At 47.2% G+C, this 14,587-nt stretch overlaps 1 protein-coding gene across 2 annotated transcripts in view; it reads right to left on the reverse strand.

The window, feature by feature from the left end:
- Positions 1 to 14,587, reverse strand: part of LRGUK (leucine rich repeats and guanylate kinase domain containing) — a 39,202-nt gene that overhangs the window by 778 nt on the left and 23,837 nt on the right. Inside the window, exons 13-19 of one of the 2 annotated variants that reach the window (XM_060687049.2) lie at positions 14,105 to 14,218; positions 13,249 to 13,450; positions 12,098 to 12,214; positions 10,495 to 10,652; positions 5,903 to 5,991; positions 926 to 1,060; positions 261 to 397 (exon numbers count right to left, since the gene is read on the reverse strand). In XM_060687049.2, coding sequence (XP_060543032.2) covers positions 261 to 397; positions 926 to 1,060; positions 5,903 to 5,991; positions 10,495 to 10,652; positions 12,098 to 12,214; positions 13,249 to 13,450; positions 14,105 to 14,218 — 952 coding nt within the window. Of the gene's footprint in view, positions 1 to 260; positions 398 to 925; positions 1,061 to 5,902; positions 5,992 to 10,077; positions 10,201 to 10,494; positions 10,653 to 12,097; positions 12,215 to 13,248; positions 13,451 to 14,104; positions 14,219 to 14,587 lie in introns of those variants that run through there. The other variant, XM_060687050.2, reaches the window with a different exon arrangement.

The following is a 14,587-nucleotide window of genomic DNA, read 5'->3' on the forward strand; positions in this document are numbered from 1 at the left end:
TCCTTCTTTCCTTTCTTCCTTCCCTCCCTCCTTTCCTTTTTCTTCCTGCCTTCTTTCTTTCTCTCCCTTCCCTTCCTTCTCTTTCCTCTTTTTCTTCCTTCCTTCCTTCCCTTTTTCTTCCTTCCTTCCCTCTTTTTTTCTTCTGTCCTTCCTTCCTTCCTTCCTTCCTTCCTTCCTTCCTTCCTTCCTTCTTTTTCCTTTCTTCCCTCCCTCCCTCCTTCCTGATGCCTATTTATTCAAAGCTTTGAATTGGCGCTTACCTTGTCGGCTTTTCTCATCAGCGCCTTCCGCCACAGGCGTGGGGACGGACCTGGAGGTGCGGCTGGCAGATGTGCTGGGAGAAAGGGGTGCTCCTGAATCGGTGAGGGACTTTTTGGCTGGTTGACCTGATTCCTTGCTGTTGAGGGAAGGAAAGGGTGAGGAGGAGGTCAATGCCCAACGAACGCTAAGCTATGACCCCCACATCATGTGGGCTCCACCAGTTCTCTGCGCATTTGGGAGGCCTTCCTGGGCATGATGTCTTCCTGATAAGAGAGATGGGGTCATTCCTTGCTTGGGGATCATGGGTCTTGTAGTGCATTGTACTGTAGGGCTCCAGGTTCAGGAGGTCTGATCACAGGCCCTGACACATCAGCCACGGGCCGTGGAGATGATCTACTCTTGCCACTTGGATGGTGCCAAGGTTTTGCAGGCTCACCAATTTCTAGTTTGCAAAGTCATGGATGCTCTTAATCTGTTGCATGGTAGGTTGTCAGGCTGGGCTGTCTGTCTCCCTGATAAGAGCGATGGGGGCATGCATTCCTTGACTGGGGATCATAGGCCTTGTAGTCTTGAGGTATCTTTAGGGCTCTAGGTCGGGGAAGTCTAATCAGAAAAACTGGAGGTTCTGGAGAAGGTCCCCGGAAGGAGTCACGTCTCTACTCACCTGGGGTCAGGGGTGGTGGGTAGGATGGAGGTACTGGTGCTCGTGCCGCGTCTGAAGGACCCCATGGAGGTGAAAGACGGGGGCTCCAAAAACTGCCTATGCATGCTGGTGAGGCCTGAAACGCGGAGGGCATCCCTGGAATGGATCGGAAAGAGTGACCGTTGGTTCTACGGAGTCCACCTCATTCTTGCAGCTCTGAGCTCGCTTTTTTCGTTTTCTGGTTGTGCAAATTTTATTTCTAAATGGCTTTTCCTTCTGGTGGAGCCTGCCACCATCCATCCATCTATCCATCCATCCCTCTGTCTCTCATCTTATCTCTCATCTATCTATCTATCTATCTATCTATCTATCTATCTATCTATCTATCTATCATCTATCTATCATCTATCCATCATCTCTATCCATCCATCCATCCATCCATCCCTCTCTCTCTCATCTTATCTCTCATCTATCTATCTATCTATCTATCTATCTATCTATCTATCTATCTATCTATCTATCATCTATCTATCATCTATCCATCATCTCTATCCATCCATCCATCCATCCATCCATCCATCCATCCATCTATCTATCTATCTATCTAGATCTACTGTGTTTTCCCGAAAATAGGACCTACCCCCAAAATAAGACCTAGACTAGAATGAGAGATGATGAATAGAATAGAATAATAGTAATAGAATAGAAATAGAGAATATATTGAGAATATATAATATAATAGAGAATATATAATAGAAGAGAATAGAAGAATAGAATAGAATAGAATAGAATAGTAGAACAGAACAGAACAGAACAGAACAGAACAGAACGAGAGAATGGATTCACTTAATTGCCTTGCTTAGCAACAGAAATACTTGTGCTGAACTGTGGTCATAAGTCGAGGACCACCTGTGGTCCAGATTCTACCACCCCAAATTAAACCCATTAGATCCCCGTGCTCTGAAAACAGGCATCATCGATGATATTGTGGGAAGATTTTTTTTTAAAAAAAAGCAATGTTGCAGCCTGCTCAGGCTCCAGCGGTGTGACAGGCTTGTGCAGGCCGAGCGCACCTGTGCTCACACCTGGGAAACCGGCGTGCCTGGAGGAAGTCTGCGGTTCCCAAAGGCAAAAGGCAGGTGCGGCTGGGAGTTTCTGCTATGTCTCAAATCCAGAGGAGGAGAGTAGAGTAGAGTAGAATAGAATAGAATTTGGAATGAAGAATAGAGTAGAGTAGAATAGAATAGAATATAGAATGGAATGGAATGGAATGGAATAGAATAGAATAGAATAGAATAGAATAGAATATAGAATAGAATAGAATAGAATAGAATATATAGAATAGAATAGAATATAGAATGGAATGGAATGGAATGGAATGGAATAGAATAGAATAGAATAGAATAGAATAGAATAGAATAGAATTTGAAATGAAGAATAGAATAGAATAGAACAGAACAGAACAAGAGAATGGAATGGAATGGAATGGAATGGAATGGAATGGAATGGAATGGAATGGAATGGAATAGAATAGAATAGAATAGAATAGAATAGAATAGAATAGAATAGAATAGAATAGAATAGAATAGAATAGAATAGAATAGAATTTGAAATGAAGAATAGAATAGAATAGAATGGATTGTTCAAAAATGGAGGGTAGTGACATGGGGTGGATTGATTCCAGTCGAGGTTGCATTCGCCACCCTGCCTAACCCTGGTTTGTCTTAAGCCACTTTTGGGATTTGTGAGGACCTGCGAGCAAGCGCCAAGGACCCTGGTTAAGGACCAAATACTCCTAGCCTGTTGTGTTGCATGGCGCTGCTGAGTCCCACCGTTTTAGCTCACTGGGTTGTGTGGGGGCACCACGTTTTGTCGTTCTGTTAATAGCCAGAAGGTTCTGCTGTCATCGTCTTCCTAAATCTTAAAATGTGTGGGCTTCCAGCTCCCAGGAATTCTGGGAGTTGTAGTCCACGCATCTTAAAACGGCCGAGAGTTGGATATTCTTAAATCTGTATTTTTTTCAGCTATGGCAACCTGAAATGCGTGTGTGGACTTCAACTCCCAGAATTCCTCACGTAGCATGGCCGGCTGGGGAATTCTGGGAGTTGAAGTCCAGAAGTCTGAAAGTGGCTAAGATTCCCCCTCTCAGCCCAAACCACCTCATGGAGTTGTTGTTGCAAGTAAAATAGGAGGAGGGAGGAGGATTAGGAATGTTCACCTCCTTGTTTATAAAAATAAAGGTGGGGTATTTATCAAACAAACCAAAAGAAACGGACAAGAAGCAAGCAAGCATCCGTGAGTTTTTCCCAATGCAAAAAGACCGGACAAAATCCAGCCTTTTGTTTTGTTAGAAAAAATATATATTCTTTTTTTTAGTTGCATCTGTAATATTTCTTAAGCTTGATCTTCCACCCTCCTGCCCTGGTCATTGAGGGTTAAAAAAAGAAAAGAAAAGAAATACACCCCCCCCCCCCATCCACATGGCAATAATAACCATGTGAGCAGATCTAACACCATCCTCAAACCCAGGACTTGGAAAATCAAAAACTGTTTTTATAGCATTTGAAAAAATGAGAAGGTGGGGAGAGAGACAGAGACACACAGACAGAGAGAGACAGAGACAGAGAGAGAGAGACCGAGACACACACACAGACTGAAAGATAGAGACAGAGATAGATAGACACACACAGCCAGAGACAGAGAGAGAGAGACACAGAGACACACATGGGGAGAGACAGACAGACAGACAGAGACACACACACACAGAGAGAGAGACAGACACACACACACACACACACACACACACACAGAGACAGAGAGACAGACACAGACACACACAGAGAGAGACAGAGACACAGAGAGAGACACACACACACACAGACACAGACACAGAGAGAGACAGACAGCGAGCAAGTGAGAGACACAGAGAGACATTCACACACACAGACAGAGACACAGAGAGACACACACATGGAGAGAGAGAAAGACAGACACACACACACACACAGACAGAGAGAGAGACAGACAAAGCGAGAGAGAGACACACACACGGAGACAGACAGACAAAGACAGAGACAGACAGACACACACAGAGAAAGAGACAGAGAGACAGAGACAAAGACAGAGACAGACAGACACACACACACACAGAGAGAAAGAGACAGAGACAGACAGACAGACACCCACAGAGAGAAAGAGACAGAGAGAGACAGAGACACACAGAGACAGAGAGACACACACATGGAGACAGAGACAGACAGACAGACAGAGACAGAAAGCCACACACACAGAGAGACAGACACAGAGAGAGAGAGAGACAGGCAGACAGACACACAGAGAGAGACACTCACACACACATGGAGAGAGAGAGAGAGAGAGACAGACAGACAGACACACACACACACAGAGACAGATGATATAGGAGTTTGTGGAATTGACGGTGACGGAGTTGTAAGTGGGGAAAAAAAGAGCTGGTTGCTTGCAAAGTGTTGGGTGAAGGGGAGGGAATTTGCTGGTGGGGAGGGCAGGTGTCAAAATCCACAAGATGTCAACTGTGGTGTCACCGTCGCCATCTGACAGATTTTGACGTGTTCACACATGCACCCAAGACGCCCCCTGCTGGAGTTACAGATGTCCTTGGCAGCAGTCGGGGGACGGGCGGGTGGGTGCTCTTTTATGCTGAACTGCCTGCTCTCCAAAATAATAAGAATCGGGAAGGACCTTGGAGGTCTTCTAGTCTCCTACAGACTACAAAGCCCCTCCCTTCCCCTCCCCCAGAATAAAATTTTCTTTATTCTTAATATTAAAAAGAGGCCGGATCGAATATTTCCCCTAAAGGAGAAGACGAGAAACATCGTTTTAAAGGCAGAAAGCAAACCTGGTCTTCCTGCTGTAGGAAAACAGCCACAAGCAGAAGCCGGAAGAGGCTGCGCTTGGTGAATGGATGCTTTGTACAGCCAGGCCACTCGAGTCATAAACAAAGGGCAGCCAGAAACTCACAATAAGCAGTTTACAGGCAAGGAGCCGAAACTGACAAGATTAGCCCAGACAAACAAAACATCCAGGATTTGCATTTCCCCCTTTTGCCTGTAGAGCCAGCCATGACCCCCCCCTATATGACCCCATAAGAATCTGGCAACAGCCATGAAAATATTCAAAGGAGGAATTATTGCACAGGAACAGGCATCTCGATCACAGAGCCCCAAACAATGTATGAAAGCGCACCGACTCTCAACCCCGTTTTGTCAGCCACCCCGGAAGCAGGCTGCTGTCGCTGTAGTTTCTGGTTACCAAATAAACATTTTGGAGACCTCCCTCCGTTCCAAAATGCAGCTTGCCACCATTTTATTTCAGCGCCTTTCTTCCAGTTTGGAACCACACCTGATTTTTACTTCCAGCAAGTCCAACCCCCTGCTCAAGGAGGAGACCCTAGACCCATTTCAGACAAATGGCTATCCAATCTCCTCTTAAAGCCTCCTCCAGTGATGAAGCACCCACAATTTCTGGAGGCAAGTCGTTCCACTGGTTAATTGTTCTCACTGTCAGGAAATTTCTCCTAACAGCGATAATTAACATTCAGAGTAATAAACAGTGATGGGATTCAGCCGGTTTGGGTGAATCGGTAGTTAAATGGCTGGCTGGCTCCATCCCTCTCCTCCCCGCCCCTTCCAGGAGTCCCCACATGCCCCATTTTGGCTCCCAGGTAAGTGCAGGGAGGCCTCCTAGGTCCAAAACTGGGCACGGGGTGTGTGGCCCGTTTTTGCTCCCAGGGGGTGCAGGTGGCCAAGTGCCGCCTGTCACACCTCCTGGCCATGCCCACCATGGCCACACCCACCCAGCCGGTCATTAGGGCAGAGAACCGGTTGTTAAATTATCTGAATCCCACCACTGGTAGTAAGCCCATGTATTTTGCTTCCTGATTTCTTCCCCCCTCCCTTCTTTGGCGCAAACCATTCCCTCCTCCATCTTTTAGGGAGGGGCGGGGGTGTCCATTTTTACCTCTCGAACAGCTGGGAGTAGGAGGAGATGGTTTTGCCCATCAGGCCCTGCTTGGCCAGACGCTGCCTTCGCTGGAGCGATGCCTCTTCCTGGAGATGGGACACAATCAGCCCTCTTAGTGGGGGGTGGGGGGGGGGTGGGGGATCAGCACAAGGTTTGGGCACAAGTCATGATCCGGGGGACATACAGCAGGTTCTGCAACCAGTTAACCTTGGGGATGTTAGGGCACCCATGAGGTCACTTGTCCTCCCCCCTGGGGGGGGGCAGCCATTGGTGGTCAGGTAGACACACCAATGGCAGGTGAGGGTTGGGAAGAAGGAACCCATGGAAGAAAGGACCCCGTCTTGGCTGAATGGTCTTGGTGGAAAGTTCATGGGACTTCTTCAAACAATCCCACGTGAAGGTATCTGCCTGGCTTCGTTGGTTGGAGGTGAACGTGGAGCTTGAGCCCTAAGATAACCCAATTTCTGTGACCAGTAGGGGAGTCTTTCCCGATCTTGACAACTTTAAGATGGGTGGACTTCCAGGATTCTGAACATGGAGATTTTTATTTTTTTTAAATTTGATTTATATGCCGCCCTTCTCCGGAGACTCAGGGCGGCTTACAGTGCGTTAAGCAATAGCCTTCATCCTTTTGTATATTTATTCAAAGTCAGCTTATTGCCCCCACAAACTGGGTCCTCAATTTACCTACTTAGAAAGGATGGAAGGCTGGGTCAACCTTGAGCCTTGGCGAGATTCGAACTCTGCAGTAATTGCAGACAGCTGGTGTTAAATTACAGTGCTTGGTCTGCAGAACTATCCAGGCTCCCAAATTCCCCCGCCATCCTAAAGATTGATAGCTAGGGAATTCTGGGAGTTGAAGTCTATCATCCTAAAGCATGCTGGCTAGGGAATTCTGGGAGTTGCAGTCCACCTATTTTAAACCATGCTGGCTGGGGAATTCTGGGAACTGAAGTCCACCCATCTGAAAGTTGCCAAGATTTAGAAACCTGGCACTAGGCCCTGCTGTCCTAACCATCTTCAATTTATAGGTAAACCTCTGGAGAAAACCAGGAGCTGAAGAATCCCAATGGTGAACAATTATCCAGGATAAAAGTATTCCTTCTTCGAGGAACTGTGGGCAACATACATTTCCCTACCCCTCACCACTAAATTTCACTCGGACAATAACTCAATAAGTATACGAGGCCAAGTATAAAAAGAGTTGACCAGTTTTGAACTGGTACTGTCTACTCTACCTTAGCAGAAATTCAATGCACCTTAGGTGCAATGGTTGACTGCATTTCCTTCGTGGAAACAGAATAACAGAGTTGGAAGGGGCTCTGGAGGTCCTCTAGTCCAACCCCCTGCTCAGGCAGGAGGCTCTATACTATTTCAGACAAATGGCTGTCCAATCTCTTCTTAAGAATCTCGTGTTGGACTGCCCACAACTTCTGGTGGCCAGCTGTTCCACTGATTAATTGTTCTATGTGGAATTGGGCTCGTAGAAACAGCCAGGAGCATAGAAGAGTTCAGAGGCAGATGCATGAATAAATGTCTTCAACGTATTTATTCATATGATAAATCATATTAACTATGTACAACAGAGATCAAGTCTCATGAGGAACAAACATGAAAAGAGCCTGAGTGGCGCAGCAGACTAATGCTACTGTTAAAGGTAGTATTTAGCTTCCAGCTGCCTGCAATTACTGCAAGTTCGAATCTCGCCAGGCTCAAGGTTGACTCAGCCTTCCATCCTTTCTAAGGTAGGTAAATTGAGGACCCAGTTGTGGGGGCAATAAGCTGACTTTGTAAAAATATATGAAAGTATGAAGGCTCTTGCTTAACGCCTTGTAAGCCGCCCTGAGTCTCCGGAGAAGGGCGGCATATAAATAAAAATAAAATAAAATAAAATAAAATAAAAGAGAGAGATGGAGAGAGCAAGGTGGAAAAAGGTTGGAGTGGGTTTTATACTCAGGCCCTAAGCCCCTCCTTTCCACATAGGGGTGGAGAGACACTCTCTGCCTCCACTGGTGTCTATATGACACATGTGCCAATGGCTTGCAAATACTTGACATTCTAATTGTCAGGAAATTTCTCCTTAATTCTAAGTTGCTTCTCTCCTTGATTAGTTTCCACCCATTGCTTCTTGTCCTGCCTTCAGGTGCTTTGGAGAATAGCTTGACCCCTTCCTCTCTGTGGCAGCCCCCGAGATATTGCAAGACTGCTATCATGTCTCCCCTAGTCCTTCTTTTCATTAAACTAGACATACCCAGTTCCTGCAACCGTTCTTCGTATGTTTTAGCCTCCAGTCCCCTAATCATCTTTGTTGCTCTTCTCTGCACTCTTTCCAGAGTCTCCACATCTTTTTTTACATCGTGACGTCCAAAGCTGGATGCAATATTCCAAGTGTGGCCTTCCCAAGGCCTTGTAAAGTGGTATTACTGGTACTCACTGTTCAGTTCTCTTGTTTTTCCTCAAACCTGTCCAACCAACCTAGGCCTCTAAACTTTCTCCTGGACGTGGAGATCTAAGAGGTGTCTGCTGCCTCCTTCTTGAAGGCCGGGATCCAATGGGAGAAACTGAGGCGGGAGGCTTCCCTTTGGGCCACCTACCTCTCTCCAAAACGAAAGCCTTTTGCTGACCGGGGGATAACGGATTGGTTTCCGACTCCTTTTCTCCATCTGGAGGGGCACCTTTAGAGATGGGAGGATGGGCCCTGACCATCCGAGCACGGAGACCTCCAGGGATGAAATTCCCCATTATGACACCGTCACTCTAGAACGTTCTCCCACCATCGCCATCTGGCTTTGGGTGAGGTTTCTCCTCTTGCTTCTCGATCAGAATAGAGCTGGAAGGGACTATGGAGGTCTTTTAGTCCAGCCCCCTGTTCAAGCAGGAGACTCCGTACCATTTCAGACAAGGGACTGTCCACTCTCTTCGTAAAAGCCTCCAGGGGTGAAGCACCCACAACTTCTGGTGGCAAGCAGTTCCACTGGTTAGTTGTCCTCACTGTTAGGAAGTTTCTCCTTAATTCCAGGTTGCTTCTCTCCTTGATTAGTTTCCATCCGTTGCTTCTTGTCCTGCCTTCAGGTGCTTTGGAGAATAGCTTGACTCCCTCTTCTTTGGGGCAGCCCCTCAAATATTGGAAGACAGTTATGATGTCCCCCCTAGTTCTTCTTTTCTCTAGACTAGCCAAAGCCAAACTTCTCCTAAGGATTGGCTGAAAAATTTACTGGAGGAGAAACCCCAAAGAGTTAGTCTGTGGAGCAAACCATCAGAAAAAGTCTGGTGGCCCCCTCTTTTTCAGCTATTAATTTTCTTGCAAGGCATCAATTTCACTTATGCTGGAATCAAAGGTAGTCAGATAAGGTGCTACTGAGTTTCTCCCGATTTTGGGGGGACCAGGTTGCTTAAAATATACACAGAGAAACTGTCAATCACTCTTTCTGGACTCCTCTCTTCCAAAAGATGTTGGCATCTTCTGGATACAAAGCAGGGAACTTCTCCGTTGAGTATGTTTTCCCCCCGTGGAGGACCATAAATGGATCCATGATGGGAAGACTTCCTGGCCTTGCTCCAAGTCAAACCAAGGAATCCTTTCCTGTGACTAGGTATCCGTGAACGGGAGACCTTGAGGATCTACTCATGTTGACGTTCTTCCCCAGTAGCCTGGGATCAAAGGAAAGGGCCTCCTCACGATGGGCAAGGGAAGAAAATAAATCTCCTGAACTGAACTGAAGAAGCTGCCAAGCGCCGGGGAAATCAGGAGATTCGGGCAGTTCAAACGAGTCTAGAGATTTCTTGCTAGCTTAAACTCTCTACAAGAACCTGAACTACTAACAGTCAAGGGAAACGAGCGGGAGATAAAGAAGGCATTCAAGGTGGGATGGACCTAAATCTCTCGTGGGTGGGAAGGGACTCAAAACTTACGATGCGTTTGACCCCTCCCTCGGGCTCAGCCTGGTCATCTCCCACAGAAGCTTCTTGGGTGAGAAGCTAAATGTGTCAGATCTGCCACGACTTGGTCCTTTAGGAAAGAAAGACCCTCAACTCTCATTTTTAGCGAAAAGGTAGGCTTTACTAAAAGTCAAGTGGTTTACAGTACAGCAAAGTCAGAACTGAAGTTCGCATGCCAGACTTTGCCGGCGAACTTTTCCCACCTTGTTCCTCCCCAGTACCTCCTCCCCATTGCCGGTCCCTTGTTGTCTAATCGTATTTGAATAAAATTGTCTTAGGGACTGTCTCTTCAGCAGCAGACTGGGTGGTCAGCCATTGTGTTCCATTCCCAGCGCTTTGGCCTTGGGATGGTGTCTCTGAAAAGTAGGATAGGTTGTCAGCCTTCCCCACTCCCAGCTGGCTCCCTTCACCCATGGTTCATGGGCAGACTGGCAGTTAGCAATTGCGAAGCTCAAACGTAGGAGGGCAATTCTGACAAAAAAACTTTCTTTTTACAACAACCAAGAATGTCCAGTTGCCTTTTGGGAAAAGCACCTTTGGGACATTCTTGGAAATCCACCTGGACTTCAACGCCTAGGTTGCCTGCAAGCGTCCAATTCGGATTAACATGACTTAATAGCTCAAAACCGGTTCTGGTCTCTTTTACTTACCACCAGGGTCTTCTGCGCTGAAAGTTGGGCTGATATTTTGGCGGAGTAATTTTTGGCTGAGGAATCCAGAAATTCGTTGGGAGTCGGTGAGGGGGCGACACCATCGGTCCCTCTGATGTTGCTTACCTTCAGAGCTGCAGTCGACTCCTTGCTGGGAGCTAAAAACAAAGAGCAGATCATCGGTGGAACGGCTCTGCCTTCAGAAACTGTGGCTGATCCATCACCGGAGGGTTTCAAGAAGAGATTGGGCAGCTATTTTCTGACATGGGATAGGGCGGTGAATGGCGAACCTTTTCGGCACCAAGTGCCCAAATGGGTACGTGCATGCGTATGCCGGAGCACCGAAGACCAGCTGGCCGGCACGCACATGCTTGTTTTTTGGCTGTTTTTTCAGGCTGTTTTACAGCTGTTTGGAGGGTGTAACAACTCCCCCATGCTCCCCTCACCCCCCTGTGGATGTGCACGCAACCTCCCCACGCCATTTTGGGCCTAGTAGGCCTCCCTGCAGCCTCCTGGGCCCAAAAACAGGCTGTAGGGGGGGTGCCACTCCCTCTGCCCCCCTGTGCATGTGCCCGCATCTCCCTGTGCATCCCAAAAATCAGCTGGCCAGTGGGAGGCATGCGCGCGCATATGTAGTGGGCTCTGCGTGCCAGCTGTGGCAACGCATGCCATAACTTCACCATCACAGCCCTATGTCCTAGGAAAGATGTTAGTAGCTCTCCATTCTATCCAACCGTTTGTGTCCCTTCCCCATTTCACCATCTTAATGCAAACGTTCATATTAAAGAGCCGACCTCCAGGCAAGGTTTTAATAAAGAAATGAACTGTGTCAGCACTCCAAACTACATTCGTTCCGGTGCTGACATAAGGAGGAGAAGAGGGGGCAGCTGGCAAGAGGACGCTTGACTTTTCACCTACTTATTTTCCCTGAAGATAATATCCCCTAGGAGATGGGATGGGAGGGGGGACATTCCTGGGAGCTGAAGTAGTAGATATGGGGAGAGTGATTTGGAAGATGGCCAATGAGACGCAGAGAATTGGGGAACGGAAAGGGAAGGTTTGGGGTCAGGAAGTCAGTGTTGGCTACGACGTAGTCGGGAACAGATTGTCGTGCTTAATAAATAAAAGATTTCATCAAAGACTATTTGTTTGGAAATGCAATTTATTTGAGACGACACCGAAACCTGACAGAACTGTTCCTGCCTCCGCCATACAGGGAAGAGGGCAATCTTCTCTGGAATAGGGTCGTTACATTGATTTGAAACCCCTCGAAACAATGCTGTAAATGAATTTAATGAAGCGTGGGGGATTTTGAAGTTACATTTTTTTTACGGACGGCGGAATGGGCCAGACTGGGTGCTTTTAATCAAGTCGCTTTTGACTGGCGATGAAATGCAAATTGACGGACAGCGAGACAATTAGCGGCTCTTAAGAGTCTCTTCGAGGGACATCTGATGGTTTATGGTGGACGGGGAAGCCCAGGTATTTTTTAAAAAACTTTTTTGCTTGCTAGAAAGGTGGTTTTTCTTTTTTAGCAATAAACCTTAGACTTACATACCGCTTCACGGTGCTTTCCAGCCGTGGATTCAGCCGTGTTTAATACCTGAAAGGTGCTTGCCGTCCGCTGCAGGAACCGTGGCTTTGGATTCAGAAGGCTGCACCAGCCCCAGGAACTCTTCCAGAAGACCACTAAGTTTGGAGAAGGCTTCATCGTAATCATCTGGAGGGGGTTTTTTTTGGGAGAAGAAGAGAAGAGCTTTGGTCAAGGCTGGGAGGAGCTGCAGCCGCTAGCAGCCTAGATCATTCTCGTGATGCATCTAAGCAGGCCTCAACGTACGACCACTTGTTTAGTGACTGTTCAGGGTTACAATGGCATTGAAAAAAATGACTTATGAGTTACAGCTAGTTTTTGTACTTATGATGATCATAGCATCCCTATAGTCATGGGTGCTTGGCAAATGGCATAGGGGGACTTCAACTCCCAGGAATGCTGGCTGAGGAATTATGGGAGTTGAAGTCCACCCATCTTAAAGCATGCCAGCTGGGGAATTCTGGGAGTGGAAGTCCACCCATCTTAAAGCATGCTGGCTGGGGAATTCTGGGAATTGAAGTCCACCCATCTTAAAGCAAGCTGGCTGGGGAATTCTGGGAGTGGAAGTCCACCCATCTTAAAGCATGATGGCTGGGGAATTCTGGGAGTTGAAGTCCACCCATCTTAAAGCCTGCCGGCTGGGGAATTCTGGGAGTGGAAGTCCACCCATCTTAAAGCATGCTGGCTGGGGAATTCTGGGAATTGAAGTCCACCCATCTTAAAGCATGCTGGCTGGGGGATTCTGGGAGTTGAGGTTCACCCATCTTAAAGCCTGCCGGCTGGGGAATTCTGGGAGTGGAAGTCCACCCATCTTAAAGCATGCTGGCTGGGGAATTCTGGGAATTGAAGTCCACCCATCTTAAAGCATGCTGGCTGGGGGATTCTGGGAGTTGAGGTTCACCCATCTTAAAGCCTGCCAGCTGGGGAATTCTGGGAGTGGAAGTCCACCCATCTTAAAGCATGCTGGCTGGGGAATTCTGGGAGTTGAGGTCCACCCCTCTTCAAGTTATCCAACAGCCACAGTAGAGACTTTTATGTGGTTATGGGCCTGTTAACTGTGCAATCCGAGGTCCCCTTGCATTTGCTTCAAATGGATCTTTCCTTGTGATCCTCCTTCTGGTTAGGGTTAGGTTTAAACCTACTTTCTACAGTCACAGACTGACCTACATTGATGACGGCATCGAAGAAGCCTGGGAAATCCTGATTCACTCGGGTGTACATGTCCACCCGGCGGAGAGCTTCCTCAATCTCCGGTCTGCTGAACAACCCCATCCTCCGGAGGTGACCCCCATATTTCTCTTTGTTCACTGGAATCAGTAGGATATATCGTGGCACGAAGTAGGAATTCTTCAAACTTCTGACACCCTTTGAGAGAGAGAGAGAGAGAGAGAGAGAAGTTTTAACTGTTGGGGGGACCTTCAGTTATTAAATAATTCCAAGGACCAATTCAATGCAGACAGCCATAAGATGCCCCCCCCCAAAAAAGGAAGGGCGCTTGATTTGGCTTCTCCAAACTATGTGGGTCAGCCACCTTAAGAAGCCTATAAATCTCAGTAAGCCATTTTCTTTAGACAGTGTTTTCCAATCTTTGAAGACTTCGACTCCTAAAATTCTCCACCCAGCATTCGGGGAGTTGAAGTCCACACACTTTAATGCTGGCTGGGGAATTCTGGGAGTTAAAAGTCCACCCATCTCCAAGCATGCTTGACTGGGGAATTCTGGGAGCTGAAGTCCATACATCTTAAAGCGTGCTGCCTGAGGAATTCTGGGAGTTGAAGTCCACCTATCTCAAAGTTGCTAAGGTTGAGAAACACTGCCTTAAGATGGGTTCACGGGAGTTTACAGACTCTTCTGGCCCCTCTTCCCTCTCTCCCCCACAGGGTTCTTACCTTCCGCCTCTCCGTTCTCTGGATTCTTCTCCAGACCGTCCTGCTTCCATGGGATCAGACCACAGTTTAAACCCAAGCGCATAAACCTCGCAGCCCTGGAAATGCTTCTGCAGCAAGGGGGGCTTCCTACCTCTATATCTAAATGCACGCAGGTTGCCAGCCCTTCCCTAGCGATGCTTTCGATGATCTCTCGGCTCAGCCCGTAGTAGAAGCCGCTATATTTGAAAGTGACTATGAATTTCCCCTGAAATGAGAAGAAAAAAAAACAAAACAAAAATGGAAGCCCAGGTGAAGCAAACAACAAAGGACGAGCATTGAGAATGAGCCCTGCCTGGTTTCTAGCACATTGTAGTTTTGATATTTTCTACTTATCGTGCTCTTTTTTTTTTTTTAAATTTGATTTATATGCCGCCCTTCTCCGGAGACTCAGGGCGGCTTACAATGTGTTAAGCAATAGCCTTCATCCTTTTGTATATTTATACAAAGTCAGCTTATTGCCCCCACAAACTGGGTCCTCATTTTACTTACCTTTGAAAGGATGGAAGGCTGAGTCGACCTTGAGCCTGGTGAGATTCGAACTTACAGTAATTGCAGGCAGCTGGTGTTAAATTAC

Source organism: Pantherophis guttatus, chromosome 7 (genome assembly GCF_059756535.1).
Source record: "Pantherophis guttatus breed Tessera chromosome 7, ASM5975653v1, whole genome shotgun sequence".
Taxonomy (NCBI): Eukaryota; Metazoa; Chordata; class Lepidosauria; order Squamata; family Colubridae; genus Pantherophis; species Pantherophis guttatus.